This window comes from Numida meleagris, chromosome 4 (assembly GCF_002078875.1).
Source record: "Numida meleagris isolate 19003 breed g44 Domestic line chromosome 4, NumMel1.0, whole genome shotgun sequence".
NCBI lineage: Eukaryota > Metazoa > Chordata > Aves > Galliformes > Numididae > Numida > Numida meleagris.
In genome coordinates this window covers 23,145,194-23,165,840 of record NC_034412.1, presented here as the reverse complement: position 1 = coordinate 23,165,840, position 20,647 = coordinate 23,145,194, and the positions used below count along the sequence as shown (strand labels likewise).

At 43.3% G+C, this 20,647-nt stretch overlaps 1 protein-coding gene across 5 annotated transcripts; it reads right to left on the bottom strand.

The window, feature by feature from the left end:
* Positions 9–20,065, bottom strand: ATG16L1 (autophagy related 16 like 1). Of its 5 annotated transcripts, none has more exons than XM_021394960.1 (18): positions 19,552–20,062; positions 18,921–19,014; positions 16,560–16,665; positions 15,272–15,345; positions 14,827–15,078; positions 14,020–14,085; positions 11,820–11,906; positions 10,999–11,055; positions 9,945–10,047; positions 7,490–7,595; positions 7,306–7,376; positions 5,718–5,789; positions 4,435–4,555; positions 3,514–3,619; positions 2,828–2,977; positions 2,379–2,426; positions 1,909–2,010; positions 9–1,508 (listed from the first exon to the last, which is right to left on the bottom strand). In XM_021394960.1, exons 1-18 carry the CDS (start codon positions 19,664–19,666, stop codon positions 1,415–1,417), a joined length of 1,824 nt encoding a protein of 607 aa, XP_021250635.1. In that variant the 5' UTR covers positions 19,667–20,062; the 3' UTR covers positions 9–1,414. The 5 variants fall into 5 exon arrangements, with proteins under 5 accessions (XP_021250635.1, XP_021250634.1, XP_021250639.1 ...); XM_021394959.1 differs by having other exon boundaries at positions 11,820–11,909; positions 19,552–20,061; XM_021394964.1 differs by lacking the exon at positions 19,552–20,062 and adding an exon at positions 19,416–19,434 and having other exon boundaries at positions 11,820–11,909.

Genomic DNA, 20,647 nt, shown 5'->3' with positions numbered 1-20,647 from the left:
GAGCAGTGTGGGGTTTTAAAAGCAGAACATGGGTTTATTTACAATCAAGTTCTTAAGGGCAGCTGAATAAATAAAAAGTTTGCCCGGTATACTCTAGTTCCCTCTACAGAAGGTGCCTGAACAAAAGCCCAAGTTAGAGATGCTTGCTAGAGCAGCTGCTCCCCAACCCAGCCCTCCAAACAACATGCTTCCTTAGTAAAACACAATCAGGAAAGATGAAAATAAAGTGCAAATAAAAAGGCAATACAACGCTGGTGGCTTTTCTACAGGCCCAGACGATGTGGAAACGTTTGGCTGGATGAAGTTGACTGGGTAGCTCGCAGCCAGCGACATCATTGTTTCGGATGCGTAAACAGGGACAGCAAGACACTGCTCCACAGCACAGAGAGGGCTCCAGCGGACACAGGCATATTGCACATCTGCTGAAAAAGAGGGCCAGTGGCCTGGCATCGCCAGCACCAACAGAATGGATCTGGAATTGAACCGCACTGACTCCGTGTTCTACTGACAGCCTCCAGGAGAGGACGGAAGAACTGAAAAGGGGACCAAGCATCTGTGTTCAGGTACTGAAGTCACAGTACTACTACATTCCTCATCACAGCAGCACAGCAGAAGTTGAACTTCTCTCTCCTCAAACCCAGTAAACAAATTGCCAGTGGAGTAAAAAGATTAAAAATCTCCTATTTTGTGATACCCCAACTGCTGAAGGGCATTTTAACAAAAGGGTGTAGAAGTCTCAAAGAATGGACAAGGTCCTTAAAGACTGAGAAAACTGATACAAGGAGTTTGCATGACAGCACTGGAAAAATCTGTGTCAGGATCAGAGCCGCTCTGCACTGAGTTGATAACTCAGCGGCAGAGCTGCCAGAGCCATTGGAAACTCTCTACAAAAGCTTTTCCAACACTTCAGACTGCCCAGGACCTGTCCACATTTTGGGATCTTCTTGCTCCATGCCTAAACTAGGCCACAAGAACAGAACACAGGAGACAGAACACGCATTAAGTCAGCATACACTGTAACTTCTTCCCAACATTTCCAACTCAGAAGTGCTGTAGGTACATTTGTGTGATAGGGTATTTGGCACAGCTGTCTGGTGAGGAATCCCGCTAGTATTTTCAGCTCCATTGGTGCATAGATACTGCACGTAAAGGCATGGCTAAGTAGCATTCTCCATCCAGAACAGCTAATCCCTTGCTGAGTCCGAGTGCCACAGCATGGTTACAGCCATAAGAAGTCTCTAACTCAGGCTCCTTCTCCGCTGCTTTAGAACTTTCCTCTGGAAAGCGAAGCCCACACACTCGTTAATATTCCCACTCAGGATGGATCTGGGCCGGGGTCTCCATTCTGTTCAGCCATGGACCAGCACCACCACGCACAGAGGCATGGAAGCTCTGACTCTCACCCTCCATCCAGTCAAAACTCAGACCATAGGACAGCCTTGTTTCCTTTGTCCACACTGACCACATGGGCACCCGCTGGGGACCACGCGACTGCATTGATAGAAGAACTGAAACAGAAGCCAGGTACAAGTTTAAAGAAAAAAAAAGCTGAATTCCACAACAGCATTTAATAAGAAAATAAAATTATACAGTATCCTGACTATGACAGAACAAGCACTTTCTCAGCTCTCAGGAGAGTCCTGCTTTTAATAAGCCTGAGGTATACAGTTTCTTCAGAATGTATTAAATATGTTTTATTAGAATCATGTGTCAGTTGAACAGAAGTTGAACAATAATAAATGTAGTTTTTAATTAGACTAGAAAACACTGCCACGAATCCACGAAGAATCTGCATATTAAAATTCTTGCACACCAACCCAAACAGTCAAGCTCTATGACCACAAATCTTTCCCATCAGTATTTGCAAACCAGACCCCGCTTCAGACTGAATGGGCAGCTTCCCCTCACCTGTGATGCTTGGCAAGAGTTCTCTCCAACTTCCCAGTGAGTACATTCCAAACGTAGAGGGCACCATCAGCTGAACCAGCAGCCACATAGTTACCATCAGGACTATGAGATCAGAGAAGGAATTAAGGCACAGAACAAATTTTCTTCACGTCAGCAATTTATCAGCACAAAACATCATCCCACATTCAGCTTCCGAAGCAAGCAACTTGGTTTTACATTATTTAAAAAAACTGCAGTACCATCTGCTAGCACTAACAAGCAAAAGAATTCATAAATCAGAAATCTTCCAAGACAGTTCAACAACATCTGCAGGTGCACTGTCTTGACCAAGAGGAAACCGTGGACAAAGCACGAACTATGCCCCAAGTTTTTCCAGCTGTAAATGGAGACAGCACAGCCAAGCATCACGAATCACTTACTTCTGGGGATAAGATTTAATCAGAGAGTATCTTCTTTGTATCTGATCTTACCTGAACACAACTCTTGTCCAGTCAGAGCCACATTTGAATCCTTGGGCACTGAAAAGTTAAAATCAGATGATTGCAACTTCATTTATAAGACGACGGATCTCAAGATTCTTAATAAAGACCACAGTGAAGGTTCCGGATGGCTCAGAATAAGCTCCAGTACCCCTTTATCACAATTTCTGTTTCTCAAGCACCAACCCTCAGTCACATCTGAAGTAGCTCTTTCTCTTAGGCCAATGACTTCTAAACGAATCTACCTCCTTTAGAGAAGCAAATGAAAAAATTTGCCATAACAGATTTTTGCTGTTAGACTGCAGAGAAACTTGCTACTCAAGTGAAGAAAGTTAGGTGACTGCTTTCTCTGCGGAAATGCTGAAAAAAGTCCAACACTGAGAGCCACTAGCAAGCCTGACTTCTGAAATTCATAGTGGTCTTGTGGAGAGCACACTCACCTGAATGTTTGCTTGACAGCACTAACCCGCAGATCAATGATCTTCAGTAGATCATCTCGGGAACAGGTCAAAAGCTCTGTTCGCTCTGAGTTCAAGTCCAGAGCTGTGATCCTCCCAAGCAGCTCCAGTTCTTTTACTATGCTTTCGGTCCTAAGACAAGATGGGAAGGCGGTGGTGGGGTGGGGGAGAAAAGTAAAGCAGGGTCTAGAAGCCAAACCACTGCATCAAAGCTCTTACTTGTCCCAGAGTGAAAGAGGAGGAGACAAAGGATTACTGGTTTAGACTCAAAATGTGAGAATTTCTCCAGCAAAATTCCACTTAGTGGAAAACACAACCAGCCAACGGTCAGCCAACATCTTACACCGAACACTATCCTCCGGAAACCTAAACAATATCTTGAAAGAAAACTAATGACCCATGCAAAATATTTACAATGAAACAGACTGCCTTTCCAGGAAAAAAAATAATCCAAAACAAAAAACATACCAAACCCCAAGTGCTCCCCCCAACCAACAGTAGTAAAAGCAGTAATAAAAGGTACTTTCGCTTTTACCAGCTGTCTGAGACTTAGAACAGTCTCTCCAGCTTCCATGCTGGGGAAGAAAAGCAGCACAGAGTTCAGAATATACTTGGACAACAATTCTGTAATCATCCTTACGGTGTGTAAGCCCTCCCACAAGTTTTACCTTATATCCCAGAAACGGATTTTCTTATCAAAATGTCCACTCATTACACATTGCTCAGTGCATACGATGTCATTGCAGCTAGATCCTGCAAACACTGTTTTTATACCTAAAAAAAGGGTAAGTCAGTGGTGAGGCTGAATTCTATACAAGGTGACGAAAATGAAGTCAGAAAATAATCATTATGCCATACGTATACATCCTGAACATAGCAGCTGCACAGTGCTGTGCCCATGGAATGCCACAGGGCAAACTGTCTTAGTATAATCCCAAATTAAGTCTTTAACCTCTTTGCCCTTCTCAATCTCCTTTGCTAGATCTAATATCTCTTTAAATGTTCCTAGGACAGCTGCTTTACTTCCTATTTAGCCAGCTATAATTTGCCACTGCTAAACATGAAACTGCCAACATGACCTATGTTCATGGTTCAGGTATCAAAGCAATCCTGAATTTTCTCTCAGTGCAAGCAGGCTTAAGAGCCATTAGCAGAAGCGCGGAGCAAGAAAAACATTCATCCTAAAGAAGAACCAGAATCCGAGCATCGCTTTCATTTGCGATGTTGAGATTTGGCACATCTCCAAGACACAATTCCACCCACCTCCAGGTTAAAAACACTCTGAGCTGGCTCCAAGCTTTTAGTGGAAGACAAAAATACCCACAGCATGGACTGATAAAAAAAGAAAGCTCATAGAACACAGCTGCTGTGAATGTAATAGCATTAACAGTGCTTCCTGCATACATGTTTTCTTATTCTTATTTCAGGTAACAAAGAGAAGGAATCTGATTACTTGAACAACAACAGAAAATAGCACTGCTGCCGATTTTTGCTTTTTTAGACTAGCAAGAAGAACTGCCTTATGTGAGGCTCCCATTTACATCCACTGGGAGAACAGAACGTGGATCAAAGAAGTTAAGCTTCCTTACAAACTTTGCTGCGGAGGTCCCAGAGCTTGAGGGTCCGGTCATGACTTCCCGAAACAATGCGTGCGTTGTCCAGCAAGAACTTGGCAGACAGAACCTTACCACTGTGACCTGTCAAAGTGTGCTGAGGAGAAGAGATTTACGTTGTCAGAGTGCACAGTTCCATCTGATTCCTTTTCTCACAGCTTACTGGATCTACATAACACCTTCACAAAGAATCTTAAAAGACAATTTGCACATCTACCACCTTACTTGAATTTAGTTTTTTTTTTCCATCTACTATATTTAAATAGTGATCAACATTGTGTTGGAATTTTAAGTACCACCGAGCTCAGCCTGAAGCCCTGTGACATGGGTCACTTTTGGCTGCAGGGTTTCCAGCTACCAGGGAACCTGTGAGCTCTCCTATTCCAGCATACCCACTCTTCATGGGGAGGTGGCAACTGCATCACAGCCTTGCAGGAGAAACAAGGAGAGGGAAAGCATACTGAAAGTGGATATGGCAGGATACCTCATCTCAACTGTTGTTGTTATATCCGCAAGCCTGAAAGCTGAGAGAACCAAAGGTTTCAGAAACACTCCCTACAGCAGATTCCATAACTGCTTTTTTTTTTTTTCATCCAGCATAGAGGAAGGCTCGAGGGGGGCTGAGGAACATGAACTGCATTCACTTCCAAATGCTGAATATTTACATTCCAAATCACAAAACAAATAATGAGTGACTGAAGCAAGAGAAATGTCTGGTCCTTCCTTAAACCTTAGATAAACTGTTGGATAGGAACCTGAGTACAAAGGAGGTGGGAAAAAGGGAGGAGTCTTTTTGAAGACAGAAAATAAATTCACGTACCCTTCAGTTTGCTGCCTTTAACAACAAGGTCTAAGATTCCTTTTCAAGAATAATACCTCTGACTTAAACAAATCCAAAAAAAACCAGCCAACCCTTTGCTGCAAACCCTTCTTCAGTTGTCCTCTCTTTACATTGAGGCTAAAATATTTAAGTGGTTCTTCAAGAACCATAAGAAGCATTCGAGTTTCCTCAGAGAGGGACACAAAGTTGTGTATTACAAAGATGTGGTAACTGGAGTTTCCTACAAGGCTGTGCAAAGACCGATACTAGATTTTAGGTTTTGCTGCAAAGACTTTTTAATTTAAGAGAACTACAGATCTGTTTAATAAAAGGAATTGTTGAGTGTCTGTAAATGCACAACGGTGAAGATCACACTGGCTCTATTAGACACAAAGTTGGAATCGCAGGACAAAACTATCCCAAGTATCAAGAGACTCACCCGTAATCGATTGTCATCAACCGTCCAGATCCTGCTGGCAAAGTCATTTGAAGCTGCTAAGAGGTAAGAACCCTGTAAACACAAGTTTAGTTTAAAACTATTTCTGCTAGTCAATATGAAAATTAAGCTCAAATCATTTCCAATTAGTGGTTAGAGCCACACTCATGCTATAATGCCAAGGGAAAACAAAAGAACAAGAAAACTAAAACCCGGTAGCGTATAACAGCATGGAAAGCCAGTGTGACAGCTTTCAAGAAGGCCATGGCCTTTTCTTCTCAGCAAAAGGTGACAGTGATTGGTGGAATCATGACTATGGGTAAAAAGAATAACAAAAACCAGATGGCAAAGTACATCCTCCTTCCCCTTCTGCTCCCCACTACTGCAGTGAGGATCTGAATTCTGGTTTGCCCTCATCTATTCCTTTAAATTCCATTTTGCGCAGGAAAAAAGCCCTGCATCATCTACCCTAAGTGTTCCTCAAAGTGGAATCGGCCCAATTCTTGCAATTTTCATTACAATTCTAATGTTTCAAAGTAAGATTCCAAGAGCTAAATCTGTTCGAGGACAGGTAGATGGGTTTGTTCATGGCTGTAGGCTTAGTGCTTTTCCAAGTCATCCATGATGGGGAGAGACTCATCCTTAAAGACCTGTGCAACTCAAAGACTTCTCTGAAGCTCAAGAAGAGTCCTTAAGGCCCACTGGCATCTCACCTCAGGCAGCTGTCACCTCAAGTGTGTTCATCTTGAGGTACATAATCTCAGAACTAGTTTATCCTGCAGATTAACAACCCCTGCAAATCTCACGGGCTGGTTGACGTCCAAAGGGATGATGGCTTTGAGTGTGTGTCAGTAAAGTTCAGCACATAGAATCAGTGAGTGGAAAAATTACTTCAGCTTTGGTCTTACTCCGCAGTAAAACACTGGGTTATGGAAGAGGTCTCAGCAGAAAAGTCAGATCATATGTCCAGATATAACAAGCCGAAAACCCAGCTCCTTTAAGCAGGTCTGTTGGATGCTGATCACAGTCATGTCTCCAATACTTCAGGTTAACATGAACTGAATACATCACATGCTGTCAGCAAACACTCCGCCAGTCACACCACTGCTGTGCCATGACCGGGGAGAAACTGCTGGGAGAAGAGGCCATACAAGAGCAAGTCTCAGGACAATCAGACCTTTTACTATTCATCACAGACCTCAACAAAGCACTCATGAAAATAAAAGCTTCACAGGAATAAAGCCCCAGTGTGTTTTCTTCTTTTGTGCTGCTGTGTCAGCTTTAGTGGGAAGCTGAAGATTAATGTCTCTTATTAGACAAAGTGTGATGCACTTCAGTTTTATCATAGCAGCCCATACCAGCCAAAGTCTGAGCTGCTCATAATCTGAACTGCAAAGCCAAGATGAGAATTACACCGACTGCGGCTTTTGTACAATTTTTTTTTTTAACTATTAGCAGTTACTCTCTTAAGTATTAACTCCTATCTTAGGTAACTTCTCAAAGCATCAGAATGGAAAGTGATAGCAGAGCATAACATAAACCAATTAGTTTAATCCCAATTACAAACAGTGGATATTGCACAGATACTCACAGCACTATCAAACTCTATGCTTGTAATCCCAGCATTACTACCAGAGAGGGAACCTTTGGGCTCACACCTATCTGCACAGAGAAAGACGAACAAAACTTAAGCAATGGATTAGAACAGAAGCTGACACAAAGTGAACTATGAGTTTATTTAATACCCCATGCTATCCCAAAGTAAAAACATTTACCTCCCAACACTTCCCAAAGCTTAACCCTCCGGTCCATGCCTCCTGTCGCCAGTAACCGGGAGCCAGGGCTGAACTGCACCGCGTTCACCTCCCCGTCATGTGCATCCTGGGGAGCAGAAGAAACAGAACAGCTACCCAAAATGCACAGATCCAAAAAGCACTGATTAGAAAGCAACAGAGCTTCAAGGTCTACACCACAGCTGCAGATTTTTCAGCAGTATACAGGAAACAAAGCCAGAGACTGAACCTCTGCTGTGGCTGATTGTGTATAAACAGAGCAAAAATGCTGATCCTTATCTAAAAAACCCAAAAGGCATACGAAGGAGAACACTAGCAAGGACTCAATAGTGACAGTATACTGTCAAAAACGTTATAAAGCTTACACAAACTGAACTTACAAATCAAAGGTTTTTAAGTCATACCAGAATAAAATAAGGACAGAAAACATTAAGAGATGACACACTGCAGAAGGAAATCAGCTTTCTATTTCTCCATCTAGAGCCAGCAACAGAACAGAACCCAACCAGTTTGTGCAACCACTAAACACTCAAGTCAGGCTTGGCCTTGCAAAGTATAAAAAGCAGCATAACAGCACAAATAAAGCATGTTCATTTACTGTATCTGTGATAATACGGCTTCATACTGGTAGTTAAGTACTAATAGCACAGCTGTGGCTTGGAACAGCACTTCTCTCACCGAAAACTTGGGTTTGTGCTGTAGTTCCTATTAGCAGGCCCAGCAACATCTCTGCTTTTGCACAGAGTAACGTTTTGAAGGTTGAGTTGCCTGCTTAATTGTGATTCTTAACCTTTAAAAACCTGAGGATTTTAGTATTAAGATCCCTTTTTTTTTATCCTGTCAATTTTACAGCTTTATACTACTTGCCCATTATTTCCCACAGTAAGGAGTATTACGTCCTTAACTCATTTGCTGCATTCTTTCCCCCTCCTCTCCACGCCACCCAAGAATTTTCACTAAGCGCTCTTTTGAGATCAGTTTTTTGGGAGGTGTTTTTCTGCTAGAACTTGTTGTTTGAGCTTGGTCTGTCAGCTCATATTTCGGGGTCATCACACTTCAAGTCTGGTCTTCCTGCAAGTGCTAAAGAACTACTCTAAACTCCAAACACAGGAGCTGAAATGCATCACAGATAATCTCCAGAAGGCACATATAAGCTCCCATGCAAGAAGCAGGGAGTTTTTCCTTCCAATATCACACTGCTAACCAAGCATCACCTTCACTCAGTCACTGTGACAGGCTTGCTACTGCCAACTGCTCCTACTGCAGCAAGGTGGGAATTTGAATAGGGCAGCATTCCCCATGTTTCTAAGGCTAAGAGTCAGCATGTTGTGGTTCGTAACCCTACACGGGGCTGACTGGCTATGCCACTCCAGGAAGTTCAGATGACATAGAAAGGTGAAATTGGTGGCTCTTGAGCATCTCATTCATACGTAGCTTTGCAATGCCCTACATATTAAGTGTAAATCATAAGTAATTTTGTCAAACAATTGTACTTGCTGTATATAGCCAGAGGTGGAGAGAGGCTTTTTTCATGTACTGTAGCCATGAACACCTTCTGTAAAGTGGCCTATTCAAGCCAGCTTGAGGCTGTCATTTAGGCTATAACCCCATTCTCAGCTTCAGTAACATAAGTAGCACTTCTCCACCCTATGACCTCCATTAGAGAAGGTAACAGGACAGGCCAGGAACACACAAGCCTCCACGCTACAGTAACTCTCTACATGACCACTCTTCTTCTGGATGAAAAGAATCACTTCACATCCATGGAGAAAGCTCCTGATGGGCTGCCTAAGAAAGTTCAAGAGGATTATCCAAACAAGCAGCTGCTTTGCCAAACAATTTACCACAGTACCTTTCATTTCAGAAGGCAATGCTCAGCACAGAAGTTTTTAGCCTTGTGAAGCCAAAGCAACATATAAAGGAGGTCTCAGCTTGAAAACTTTAGATCACGCACAACCAGTGAAGACACACCACTACCATGAGCTCCTCTTGAACAGTTCTGTTGGATGACATTCAGCACCAAAACCCCCTTCACTGTGAGGAACTGGAACTGAATTAATCCCAAACTGTCAGCAATCTCTTTCTCAGTCATAGCTCTATTAAGGCACGACAGAACAAAGACTGCTGGGAGCCAAAAAGGTAATGGTGTGTAATTTCCCAGTGCCATCAGACCTTTTACTAAGTGTCATCATTGACCTCAGCAAAACAGACATCAAACACATGTAGGACAAAACCACACCTGGGAGCTGGCCATGAAAAGCACTTGGGCTACATATTAAAGAGGACGAAGCATGCTGCCAAGAATTCCTTCTTGTCTGGCAAAGTTAATGCCAGTGGCAGTGGTTTCAAGAGACCAGTATCCAAGATGCAGATAGGATTCACTTCCTCCAAAGATACCACAAGGGACGGTAAAAATGGTAATTCCTTCTATACTTACAAAGACACATATGGCAGTAGTGGGCACTCTCACTTCTTTACTGGCACCTGGATGTGGCTCTGCATTATCCTGGGGAGCAGGGAACGAGGACAAAGAACGCCTCCTGATACAAAACACAGTAAAAATATTTTATAAACAGAGAGGAACACTTTCTCCTGAGTTCATCCAGATCTGTACCTGCCACTTAACTACACTGTACAGTGATAAAACAATAGGGTTTTTACTTCCTTTTATCCAGTCTTTCAAAAATGACATTTATTGTACAGCACTACAACCACTTATGGCTTTAGATATTTCATAGTATGCCAGATATTATACCATATCTAATTACTGATTTCATTTTGAAGCAGTCATCTTTTTCTAATAGAAAATAAACATGGCTGCGATTGCAACCGAGTTTAGCAGAAGAGACTGCAACTCCATTCTGTCTAGGAAGGAAGACTGAGCACCACTGAAGCACTACATTCCAGGCAGCAAAACACTCCATTCCAAAGCTCAGGCAGCACCATTTAAGCTAAGACCATCCACCTAACGTAGGGCTTGACTTACAAGGGTTGGCTCTACTCTTGATACTAAGCACAAAGCCTAGAGGTTTATTTTAAAATAGCTCTAGTAAGGGAACTAAGTGCAGTGGAAAGAGCAACACACATGTATTCTCCCCACAAAGAGGAGTTCACTGTGTGTCTAACAGTAGATAATTTCTAGCCAATAATATTAATAACTGACATCTAATCAGGATAATGCAGCTTGGTTCCACGTTAACTCAATGGAATACATTTACATGCTGGACTAAGAGGGATAATGTTTTCACCTGGCAGCATCAGAAGATTGATGTCCCAAAAGGGGAGACTCAGACAGACTGGAGGGAAAGGTCAGAGGTCAGCACACGGCAAGATGGAAGAAACAGGAAGTTGAGGAGAACAAAAAAAAAGAAAAAAAGGCAGAAGCTAGAAGAAAGCCTGAAAATATTTGTTTGTATTCCCTGCATCACCAAGATTTTTGTGTACATCGAAACCAATACAAAAAACAAAGAGGAGCAAGTATTCTAACCTACCCAAAGATATTAGTGATAGAGTCCAGAAGGCCTCCAGCTGGCTGGGAGAGTCGCTTACTGAAGGAGGGGAGGACAGGTTTAAACCTTGTGAAAAGCTTCTCCAAATAAAGATCATCACAAATACAGTTCATAGCAGCAAGTCTCTGGAAAGACTCCCTCCCCGCAAACTCAGTCCCAAGGCAGAAAATCCCAAAGGCAAGCAGCAGTACAAAAGTCACCAGTAACTACAACTCAGAGCATCACTTGTGAGTGGAGTTTCTTCAGTTTCACCTCAATGACCACCCCGTGAATTACTGGGTTTAGACATAACAATTTACCAAGTCTGTAGTTTTGGTAAAATTACCTATGCTCTCATCATTACCTCTTACTTTCCTCTCACTACTATTTTAGAGAAAAAAAATAACACATTCAATCTAGGTGAAGATATTTTCAGTATTTCAATAGAATTCCAAAGCCTAGCTACTTATAAAGCCATGTTGGTATCTTGTTTAAATACAGAGAATATAGCTGGCAATGCAGTACCTATCTTATAGTCTATTTTTGTTTTTAAATCTTAGATTTTAACATTACAGATATTCAGACACTAGTTTTGTTCGGTTTAAACAAAGGGAAAATATAGAGCAGCTAGAACACGGTGAGAGAGAACATGGTATGTAATGAGTTCCCTGCTGCTGTGGTGGAAGCACAGAGCTATGTTCCAGATAAAGAAGAATGAAAATCACAAGCAATATTCCAACACTGTTCCTTTAATTGTTCTAAACCTCTTTTACCCCTTGTTCTTCCTCAAGGATATGGAAACAAAGATGTCTCAGGCTACAAACCTGGGTGTTCGGCTGACAGCTCGCACTGGAGACGTCTCCTCAGCTGTGTCAGAGGTTTCATCTGCAAGCACTTCAATGTCATCATCCCTGCTGAAATGAGAGAACAGAACACACCTCATTTTCAATCAGCCAACAGAGCCTTCAGAAGAGACCCCTCCCTGAAGTATTTGAACAGAATGGATAATACGGCTCTAGGGTCCATCAGTGCCTGACCCCAAACCTACTTTGCTTCACTGAGCTGCAGACACACGCAGGCAGATGAAGGTAACACAAACACTACCTGGCTGCCCCTGCCAGAGACACTACTATCAACAGTGTAGGAAAACAACTACTTGCAATATCTACATTTAAATTTTCTCTTTCAAACTTCCAATTATACTCCTCCTGACTATTTTTTCCCCTCCACATTGATGTTGATGGCACCCTTTCCAGATTCTCTTTACTACAGTACTACATTTCATCTTGCAGCCCAATATACATTATAACGACCCACAAGGGTTTGAACTCCGTCTCTTCATCCACACTAAAGAGATTCTAATACTTTCTACACTGTCTGAACTTCAAGTGCTGTTCCAGTAAGCACAAGGGATGTTTTGGGCCACTACGTCACATCTACATGCTAGTGTATAACTGAATACAATGGTGAGGTTGCAACACGCCATAAAAATAATCCACCTAAGATGTTCAGCAAGTGCTGACCAGTTATCATAGGCTCTGACAGTCTAGTAGTCCTCCTTCAAGGTGCTGCTGATTTTGCAGGACAAGCTATTTGTAAACACACAGCGTCAACCTGATGAGATACAACTGATCAGGATGCTAAAACCCAGCATTTAAGTACAAACCAATGTTTGGCATCAGACACGACCATCTCAGCTGCAAAAGAGCTGAAGAGGACAGGCTATGGAAAACACACACCCTGGCTGAAAAGAAGCAGGCTGATATTTATATAAAACAGGAGCAAATTCTGCTGATATTTCTTTTCTAAAATCCAAAGCCTGAGCTATTAAACTGGGTGTAACAGAAGAACTTCCCACATTTGCTTCATGTATTTTTATGTGAATTTAAACATCAGGGCACACTTCCTGAAATGCTGCAGTTTTCCCTTTCTGTAAGCAGCATATTTACACAAAGCAAACCCTCTAAAATGGCAAAAACAAAAAAGAAATCAAAACCATTTGTGAAGGAAAGTTGGAATAATTTACAGATTAAAAAAACACAACAGAACAAAAAAAAAACAGGCTTTGTTTTAACTTCTCAGCAGCTCAAAACAAAGGATTTATGAAACACTGAGACCACCATCACCACCACAACAGGAAGTAAAATACTCAGGCTGTCGTGCTGCAGCTACCTCTGAGCTCAGCTCTGAAGTAGGAAGGTCTCCCTTTGGGTAACAGAAAGGAACTGGCTTCGCAGGGTAAGCAGCCACAGAGCACAGCACTCTAAGGTGATTCCAAGATGCTATCAAAGGTAATATATCAAGAAGAAGTCTGCACAACGCTCTGGCACCGAGTTCTGAAGACTGTCTCAGCTGTAACCAACAGCAGTGCACCAGGTATAGTTTTGATGGATTTGACTAACCTAAGTGCTAATAATCTCATCAGCCTGGCACAAAACACACATCACCAGCTGCACACTTCAGTCAGCTGATGAAAAACCATCCAGGAATAAGCATGGCAGTGAAGATCCACGTGCTGCTGGCTGATGCAAAGGACAAGAGACTCAAGATGCTCATTTCTGGCGTATCAGGAAAAGTAACTCCACATGTTTCTAGATTGTTTCCTGCAGTAGAAATTTACTCCAGTATGGAAGTGATCAATATATTTTCACTCATTTCAACTCAGAGTTCCTGTTCCAACAGGAAATCCACATACACAGCTATTTGTAGTGCTTCATGATTACAGAAATATTTGGAAGATCAAAAGTACTACTTAGCAAACGTTCTTCTACTGAGGTAAGAACATACATTCCCTGTATGAACTGTTTATTTCAGTCCAGGCATCCATTTTTAGTGTAACAGAGCTCCTTCTTCTGCAAGTTCAAGTAGGCCAAGTTAGCGCGCATTTTTGACTTTACATCAGTTTAAACACTCCTCAACAGCACCAAGTTAAGAAATAACAAAGATGTAATTTAACATGCATCTGCATAAAACCGAAGCATGAAGTGATGAAGGAGAGGAACTCCATAAATTAAGACTGCTTACGGTTCAACAGGCAGGGGTTCTTTGGCAGCTTCTGCTAGCTCCTTCTGCAGCCTGGCTTGTCGCCTCCTAAGAAAAGAAAAACATGATTATTGAAAAACAACAACACCCAGACTTTCTTAGTCTTATTTCAAAGATTACCATGTACAGTTTTGATGGACTTCATAATATTAAAAAAATAAATAAATCACACCACTGGCACTCTTGCAGCACACCTTCAGCACATTAGCCCTTTGAGATAAGATTTGCTCAGAGCAAATACTTGCAAGAACTTAAAAAGTGACATTAATAAAGATAATACAAAATGACCACATTCTATACAATTTGTCTTAAAGGTCTTAACCTTCAAATATTGTCAGCTGATAAGTAAAAAAGAGGCAATTCAGAAGAAAAATGGTTTGCTTTTACACACAGTTTAGTTTCACAGCAACTTCTCCTTTCAGCAGGACATAAAGAAACATTTAAAGTGGTTGGATAAAAAAAAAGATAAAACTGAGAATTATCAGGATGCAACATGAACAGAATTTCAAATCTAATACCAAAGAAAGGAGCATGATTTATGACTGTTAGACCACAGTTTATTGTTGTTGAAGAATGAAAAGAACATGTTTTATTCATTTAAAAGACTGAAATGTCTTCACAAAGCATTTGCCTGTGTTGGCCAGAAGGAACACAAAGTTCTGGACTCTCATTGCATTGTGCAAGAATTCACAGACCTCAAATTAAACTGAATGTTGTTTTATTCTACATGCGCAATTATTTATAAACATATTGGGAAGAAGTTTATCAAACAGAGATGATCAGTCTCACCTCGAATCCTTTTCATTTTCTGCATTCAAGCGATTGGCTTCCTGTGCTTTCTCTGCCATCCAACGTGAGACCAGCTCCTGGTTATCTTCAGTTGTTTTCCTCAGTTTCTCCTCCAAGGCATTGAAGGTGATCTGGAGAGCATCATATTCATCTTTCAGCGTCTGATTAGCTCGCTCAAGATCTTGTAGCTTGCTGCGTAGTTCCTGGCACTCTGTTTCCAGTTCAGAGATTTTTTGCAAATACTCTGCAATCCTGGAAGGACAACAAAATACATAAAACTATGAGGATCTCCTCTCGGACCTGTACCATCATTTTGCACAATTTTTTTTCTTCCAATGCAGAAAGGAATTTTTAGGGTAAGACTCCTAAGGAATATCATAACAAATAACCCAACCAGAATTCTGCATCTCAAAACAACCACACAGAAGAAACTGTTCCTACTCACTTTGCTTCATTCATCTGCATCTCTTTGTCCTTCTGCTGCATTTGGTTATTCAGATCAATTACAGACTGCGCCAACTAAGGAGAGGAGAAAAACCACATTACAGAAGTGCAGGGTTGCTGGTGGAAGAGTGTATGCTCAGCAGCTCTCAGTGAGAGCACAGACCAATCTACAAGCACGCAGCATATCTTTCATGTTTTCTTTCTCAGTTTTCTACACCTATTTGTTTACTGCTTCCACAAATAAAGCTATTGATGGAGTCTTTGCAGAGCGCAAGAAAATAAGAGGGGCAGAGACCAACACTAACGAACTGCTGCTATAAACTCCCAGGTACCCAGCCAGCAAGCCCCACAGGGCACAGCACCTCAGCTGCCCCTGAGAAGAAGGAGGACTGAGCTTTGAGAAGGGTGCTGGCTGGGCAGGTTGCTTAGGACACTGTGCTGAGTGGCAAGAAGGAATTTGTAGTGCTTTGTCTTGTCAATGCATGTTTCCTGTAGAAAGCTGTCTACTCTTTGAGAAGCTCATGGTTACTGACGCAGGAGCTCCTCTACAATTCCAGTGAAGTGTGATCAAAGGAGGACAACTTTCGCCAGGTCGCTCCCATCTCCCTGTAAAAGGCTGCCGTAACTTTCAGGTACTAGCTCCCAGACTTATTCTTTCCTCTGCTGCGATTTTTGAACACCCAAGTCTGGTGGAGGAGCCACTGCATTTTCCTGTCCAAAGAAAAAAATCCAAAAAAATAATGAAAAAAATCCCCAAACCAGACAAGTCATAACCTACGGAATTCCCAGGCTCCCTTCTGCATTTACTTGGTAGAAACAGTGATCCCTTTTCAGTCTAACACCAAAGCACTTTCAACCTCTGCTTGCACTTGTTTTGTTCACTCTTACCTAGCAGCACTCCTGCAAAGCAAGAGAGCCAAATGAAACTACCTACAGCCACCTACTCTCTCACTCTCTGCTCACTGAAAATCTTTCCAGTGCAGTACTGGTGGCCATCATAAATTCTAAGCTAGATTAGTTCCTTTCTCCTCTAATAACTGCAGCTAAAAACATTTGCGAAATACAAAATTAAGCATTTCTTAAAAACAATGCTATGCTGATAAATGTATCCTCTTATCTCCTGGCTGTCAGTCTGAATAACTAACCATCACCAAATTATTTTAATCACGAATATATTTAAAAAGGCTGCATGTGAAATGATGAAAAAAATGATAAATGATCTCAGAACAATTAAAGTCATGTTCATGCAGGGCTAAGTTTGAAGCATACAGAACACAAGACTTTCCAACCTCTCCACGTTTCTTATGTAGCTCTGTAAGCTCCTCTTGATGCTTTATCTTCAGTTGTGCCAGTTCCTGCAACTGAGCATCATTCCATGTGCCATCATGTCCTGGACTGGAGTAACAGAGAGGAATCACAGAATTAGCTAGGTTGGAAAAGACCTACAAGCTCATCCAGTCCAACAATCCACCTACCACCAATAACCCCACTAGACCATGTCTCTCAACACTATATCTAAATGTTTCTTGAACACCTCCAGGGACGGTGACTCAACCACCTCCCTGGGCAGCCCATTCCAGTGCCTGACCACTCTTTCAGAAAAGTAGTATTTCCTAATGTCCAGCTTAAATCTCCCCTGGCGCAACTTGAGGCCATTTCCCCTCGTCCTGTCACTAGTTACAAGAGAGAAGAGGCAAGGAAGAAGGTCACAAACTAGAATCCAGTTGCTTTCATGCCTTTGACCAGTCAGTTTCAGGACTGACTACCATCTCCCTTGGATATTCTATACCCCATAAGAGATACGTTTCATTCTTAGTCAACTAAACCACAGCTACCTCACAACTCACTTCTCACCAGCACTGTATAATATTGAAAAAAATAATCAGATTTCCTGAGGGCTTGATTCTTTTTTTTTTTTTTTTTTTTGCACATTTCTAAAATAGAATTAAAATTCAAATGAAAGACAGCATTTAAGAGATGCAGATCCACAAGCCAGGGAACCTGGATCTCTTCCCAGTCCCTTGGGTTTACAGTCCAAGGTTTAACAAGTTCCTTCTTCACTGCCCCAACTGTGTTCTGGCCTCTTGTGGCACAAAGGTTGGTTGTTTTTAACTTCTATTTGAACACGCATATCCATCCTCCCACCTCCAATACACACACACACACACACACACAGATTCCAAGCAACTAAATTTTAAATTACAGCTTTTCAAAAAAATAATTTTAAGTTGACTGTTATAGTACCAGACAAAAAGAACAAGAAAATTGCATGCATCTGTTTCTGCAGACATTCTGTGTTAAAACAATGCAATGGGAAAGACAATGTATTCAGAAGCTGGACAGTTCACAGTGTTACTGTTTCACAGTGGTAATGATAATTTAATGGTCTTCTCAAAAAGAAGAGCAAACTGTGTGTCTGGATAGGTAAGAGGCCAAGCCCTCTGGTAATACCCAACAAGCCCTATAATTCTGGCCACGCATGCACCTGTAGCCAGATCTAAATACTCCTCCTTTACAGTTAATTAAAAGCACTTTTCCTCAACTATTTAGTACTAGGAAATTCACTCAGTTTGAACAAACTGCTACATACCAAGGACAGTATTATAGTTCAGTTTAATATTTGCTTGGAAGATGCTCTTTCTCAGCATTTCTTCTCATCCTCCTCTACTCCCAGCCTCATCTCTTGGAATAGGTGTTCAATCAGAATGTGATTCCAATAAACTAAAGACGATTCAAGACAACTACACCCATCAAAAAACTCTTGACAACTTTCATATAGGTGTTAACTCCTGAAGAATCAGTTCTTCTTCGTTAGTAGAACACGTAACTATATTAACTCATTTCTTACCCCAATTAGACACATGCATACAGTATTGAGTCACGTAGCAAGAAGAGTTTCAACAGACTGCAATTCCTACAAGTGTAGGTAATTCTGAGCTAATGAGCAGCCCTTTCTTCAGTCAAGCCAAGAGCAGAAGTCGGCAGTCTCTGCCTGCTGGGATTTACGTGCTCTCCAGACGATGGACACACTACCAGTAAATTGGTTTGCAGTGCATTCAGGCACCAACAGAATAAAGAGCATGAGAGCTGCCTGCAGCACTAGAGGGCTATTCCCACATTAGGAGGAAGTTTCTGATAAAATCCTGCTAAAAGGAGAAAGATTATATGGTTTTTGGTTTTTTTTAAGCATATGATACATATTCAGACTGACACTTCACAATCAGGATTTGCTCTGCTCTGCCCATCCTACATGGCATCACCGAATCTCCAGGCTCCAAATAAGGCAGAGGTCTCCCTCTGCACTGCAATATTTCGTTGCCTTCGTGCAACTTTTAATGGACAGTCTTAAGAGTCAGATCACAATCACTATGTAGTAACAGAACCAGCTGCTCAGTCTGGTCCACCTTTGTGGGTAGACCCCGTGACAAACTGCTTTCTGCCCAGAATGTGGTCTGATCTTTCTCCATCAATTAACATAAACATAGTAACTTTCTCATACTTTAAGTTTTATTTTAGTTCAATCAATTTGCCACTTTACTCAGCCGTAAGTTACTCTCATAACCTAAAAAACACTTGTGCAATGCACCAATCTGTGGTTTAGGTTACGGCAGGCAGAGCAGACAGCTGAACAACTAAGGAATTACAAATACCTGATCTCATGTCTGCTCTGCATGTCATGCTTCTCTGCTTGCAGCTTATCAGCCAGCACTGCGTGGAGGTCCGACTTCTCTAGCAGCTTGTTATCTGAAAGAATAATTAAAAAGAATAACCAAAGAGGAAAAACAGATTTCTATCTGTTCTTTTACCACCTAAACATTGTAAAACATGCCGTAAGCCTGTACCACAGCGAGGTGTGCTGCTGGCTGCTGTCAGGCTGGGGCAGTACTGGGCTCCAACTGCAAGAAACCCTCATTAGTTCAGGAGCTGTGCTCAGCAGAGAGGCTGCCATCACTCACAGGTATTAATATCTGATAGGCGTAAGTTGGAAAGTCCAAACACCGCACAGCTCTGATCCGACAGCAAAGAGAAACACTAGGCAATCACTGCACACAACATAAAGCTGTGTTGCACATGAGGATGCTGAGGGAAGCAACTATTTGTTCTTCAGATAAAACAAAAGAAAACAAATTAAAAAAAAAACGCACAACTTTTCTTGGCTGGGAAACCTCCTCATACCGCTCTCACAGAATTGAGATAAGCGAGGCCTGGAGCCCCCAGCCCCGCGTTTTTCACCCTTCCCAGAGGAAGCCCTGGGGCGCGGAGCCCGCCGTAGGCGCTCACACTGCGCGACGATCTCCTCGAAGGCCTGCCGCTGCAGCCGGTCCCGCCGCCGCAGCTCCGCCGCGATGTGCCGCTTCCAGGGGGGGAAGCCGGCGGCGCGCAGCCCCGACGCCATCTCCGCAGCGGGAAGGAGCAGCTCGGGGAGCGGCGCCCGCGATGAGCGGCCCGGTGGAGGGGCTGGCGGCTGGGCTCCCCGGGGAAAAGCAGGCTCCGGTTCCCAGCCCGCGGCGGGGCGAGAGCCCTCTCAGAGCCTGAGCTGCCCCGGCGCGGCCCTAAGACGCCGCCCCACGCCCGCCATGGCGCCGCGGCCGCGCTCCGTCAGGGGTCCTCGCATCCCGGCGGCGCACTGCAAATACGACAGAGGCTGACCGCGGCGCTGCCTGCCACCGCCCTGCCGCCCGCCCGCTTCCGGCGCCGCCGACTCCCGGCACTGCCCCTGACTCGCGGGGGGCAGCACTACCGAGCGTGGAGTCAGCCGCCACAGGCGCGCGGGAGGCACCCTGTTGAGGAGAGAGGACCTAGCGCGGCGCCATTTTGCTCGCCCTCCTAAAAGGCGGTCCGCGCCCTGCCGCCATCTTGAGAGCGTCGCGGGGTAATGGCATCCACTCCGCGCCGCCATTTTGGGAAGGGGCCTTCGGCAGACGCGCATGCGCGCAGCGTTGTGCATCAGTCAGGCGCTGGGCCCCGCGCGGGAAGCGGGAGGGGCTGAGCGCCCGCTGCGAAAACGTGCCGGGGGTTCTGCGAGGAGAGCGTAGCTCGGTTCTGTTCTGTGAGTCCCAGGAAGCTGGGAGTTCACATGAGCTCTGGGAAGTTGGTAATGTTTAACACAGCTCAGCTCTGTCACAGCACATGGGGGTGGGAAGGCCGTACAGAGGGACTTGGGCAGGCTCCATTGCTGGGCTCAGGCCAGTTATGTGAGTTGTAATGAGTCATGCTCTTTGGTCACAACTACCCCATGCAGCTCTACAGGCTTGGGGCAGAGTGTCTGGAAAGCTGTGTGGAGGAAAAGGACCTGGGGGTGTTGGTTGATGCTTGACTGAACTGAATTAGGGAGTTAGGGGCCCTGAGTTGGGTCTTAGTTTAACTGTCCACTAAA

Bases quoted from the DNA above. Each gene is read 5' to 3' on its own strand.
- ATG16L1 (XM_021394959.1), bottom strand. From the start codon at position 19,666: ATGGCGTCGGGGCTGCGCGCCGCCGGCTTCCCCCCCTGGAAGCGGCAC. The intron at 16,666-18,920 runs GTATTTGTAATT...CTGTTACTCCAG, and splicing joins CAGAGCAGACATGAGATCAG to TCCAGGACATGATGGCACAT. The intron at 7,377-7,489 runs GTAAATGTTTTT...TTCTCTGTGCAG, and splicing joins GCTTTGGGAAGTGTTGGGAG to ATAGGTGTGAGCCCAAAGGT.